The 2,822-nt window shown below is 36.8% G+C and overlaps 1 protein-coding gene across 4 annotated transcripts in view; it reads right to left on the bottom strand.

Annotated features, from left to right (window-relative positions):
- sh3pxd2b (SH3 and PX domains 2B) overlaps window positions 1-2,822 on the bottom strand; it is a 32,266-nt gene that overhangs the window by 12,910 nt on the left and 16,534 nt on the right. For all 4 annotated transcript variants that reach the window (XM_014019789.1, XM_014019790.1, XM_014019792.1 and 1 more), the window contains exon 5: window positions 2,617-2,708. In XM_014019789.1, the coding sequence (XP_013875243.1) occupies window positions 2,617-2,708 (92 nt within the window). The remainder of the gene's footprint in view (window positions 1-2,616; window positions 2,709-2,822) is intronic.

The following is a 2,822-nucleotide window of genomic DNA, read 5'->3' as shown; positions in this document are numbered from 1 at the left end:
GGAGGCCTCCACCTCTGTTTAATGATGGACAGTCTTTCTTCACAAAAATGGCTTCTTTTACTCCTCTCTCAAACCAACATTCCTCTCTATCAAGAATGAGAACATCCTCATCTCTGAAAGAGTGACTGCTGGCCTGTAAATGAGTGAAAATTGCAGATTTCTGGCCATTAGACGTAGCTCGTCTGTGTTGGGACATTCTTTTGAACAGTGGCTGTTGGTATCAATGGTAATCAACGGTAATCAAGCAATATTAATTTTACTATCACATCACAGCCCTCTGAATCATAATCAAATCAAATCATGAGGTGTCTAAAGATTTCAAGTATATATCAGCTCATTTTGACTATTAACACTGGTTTGCTCCTCTCAGCCACCCTATTAAAAAGTAAAGTATTCAGATAATTTTTTACTTTAATACTTATCTGCTCTGCGACTTTCTCATCTTCAAAATCTTATTTAAATTTCCTCCTGCTTAGTATGTCAGATGTGAAGTTACTTTTCTGTCTCCTTTAACTATAATTATATATTCTTTTAAAGAGAAAGCAGGAAGCAGACCTCAAGTGACTTCTACATAACAGATGACAACATGACAGGCTGAAGGGAGTGCCCGTTTTATATTCATTCTCCATAGCAGATCCTATTGATTGTCCTTGGTTAACAACCCCAGATGTTTACTCTACTCAGTGCAAGTCACTCCAGATTAGATCAGAATACGAGAAAAAAAACTGAATGTAAACTCTGAGCTTCTTTCAAAATAAGTTATTTTGTTAGTGTTCATACACATTCCCCACAGTAAAATTCAAGCACTTTTCAAGCTTTTTTCCATGTTAAATACTCAGACTTCTCCAGAATCAAACTTCAGAGCAGTGTGTATCTCTGCACATCTTTCTCCATGAGTTTATAACCATGGCACACAGCATTCCTTATGTGAAAGGAGCCTATCAACACTAATGGTAAACTGAACAAAATTCTCAAAGTTATAGTATTAATATGAAATGAACATATAAAAGACATCAGAGGCACAGCACAAATGATGAAAAAAAGATACACCACAGCTGTTTTTTAGCAATTAAACCATTAGCTAACCACCTTCACTAGTGTTTTAAAAAAATATGTATTTTGTTGTTGCACATTTTAAATTACAGTAGATGACATAAAATCCTAGCTGGATCCATCTTTCAAACAATCTATTTGTAATTCACCTGCAACGTTTTAAGCTAGCTTAAATTTAAGATTCCCTCACACTACTTTTGGCTAGGTCGAGAGCTTTAACTCTCCTGTTGTGAAAAGCTGCAGGTCCTGCTTGCAAATTTTGCAGAAAGCTGCTTGAGAATTTTGTTTCAACCAGTGTTTTTGAGCCAGCTGTCATTAAAATGGCGACGGACTGGCATGCTGTCTTCTCCCACACACCAGTGATGGACACGACTAGAAAGACACAGTCACATGCTCAAAAGTGCTTCATATCTGTGCCGGAGGACTCCGTCAGTCCAGCAGCTGGCCTTTTCATCAGGTTAAACTGCGCTCACATGCATTTAACATAAAAATATTTAATTGAGGTTTGTAATCCAACTGAGTGCTCTTTATTACAAAACTGTGAAGTTAGATTTCCAAGCACTTCCAAGAACTTTATACAGAAATAAGAAATAATTATATACAAAAAATCAAACACTTTCCAAACCTTGAAAACAATTTGTTGAATTAAAATTCTAATTTGAAATAAAGTAGTCTTTGATGTCCATATATTTTATATATAAGAAACAGGACACAATGACGTAAAGCTTACCTAATTTCCCTCTGGGATCAATAAAGTATTTTTGAATTTGAATTTRAACTGAAAGATAATGCTGGTAGAATAGACTATTAAGGTTTAATGTAAAATATTTGAAACTSAATTACAATCACATCACTTCCCAAATTCAGATTACAATTACAAGATCCAGACCTTGCTGCTATTTTAATGCTGTCCCAGTGTGAATTTGCATTATAGGTCACAAACTATCACCTCTACTTTCTGCCTACTGAGGCAGCTTCTCAACACCAAGCACAAATAAGTGGTGACAGAGGTTAAAACTAATGCTCCAGCTGACGGGGGTGGRGGTGGGGGCAACATGTTACCTCTTCTTTCCCTGAAGGGGTTAGCAACCTTAAGAACTAATTGGCAACTAAGGCTTGTGTGTGATGTTCTGGGTGTTTCAGCACACACATGTATGTGTGTGTTAGGTGGTGGTGTTTAGTGCACACTGGTGTCTTTGTTTTGCCACATAGTTACTGTCAGCACTCAATATGACACTAATACGTATGTTGAGTACAATTTACAAGCAACATGAGAGCAGGTCTATGTGTTAAGAGTGACCTGCAGTCTCAGCTGTCTGAGCTGCAGCTACATGCTGAAAAGCAAACTCAGCACTTAAAAAAGCATTAAGCATGCTTCTGCTTGAAAAACAAAATAGGTTGGAAAATGACATTAGAAGGTGTTCATTACCATCAGAGTGGATRGTAAATTCTGACAGGATGTGACATGAGCCTCGGGAGCATAAATTTGTCATTGAAGCTAGCTTAGAGTTTACAACATTGAAAAATAGTAATAAATCAAGTGYATTAATTAGTAGATCTTACTCTTTGGGCGGGTTCAGGTCTTCAGGACGAGTCTCAAAAAACACTCGAACCTCTTCACACTGGGAGATGTAGACTGGCAGTTGGATCAAAGCCTACAAGTACAAAAGGCAACAGGAAATTTAAAATAAAGAACTACAATCACCTCATATTGTACCATTTTTTATCCTCAATAAACAGTACAAATCAGAGAGGAAAAAAGTGAATAT

Source organism: Austrofundulus limnaeus, unplaced genomic scaffold (assembly GCF_001266775.1).
Source record: "Austrofundulus limnaeus strain Quisiro unplaced genomic scaffold, Austrofundulus_limnaeus-1.0 Scaffold231, whole genome shotgun sequence".
Classification (NCBI taxonomy): domain Eukaryota; kingdom Metazoa; phylum Chordata; class Actinopteri; order Cyprinodontiformes; family Rivulidae; genus Austrofundulus; species Austrofundulus limnaeus.
The sequence above is the reverse complement of the archived record's forward strand: the minus strand, read 5'-3'. Positions and strand labels throughout refer to the sequence as shown.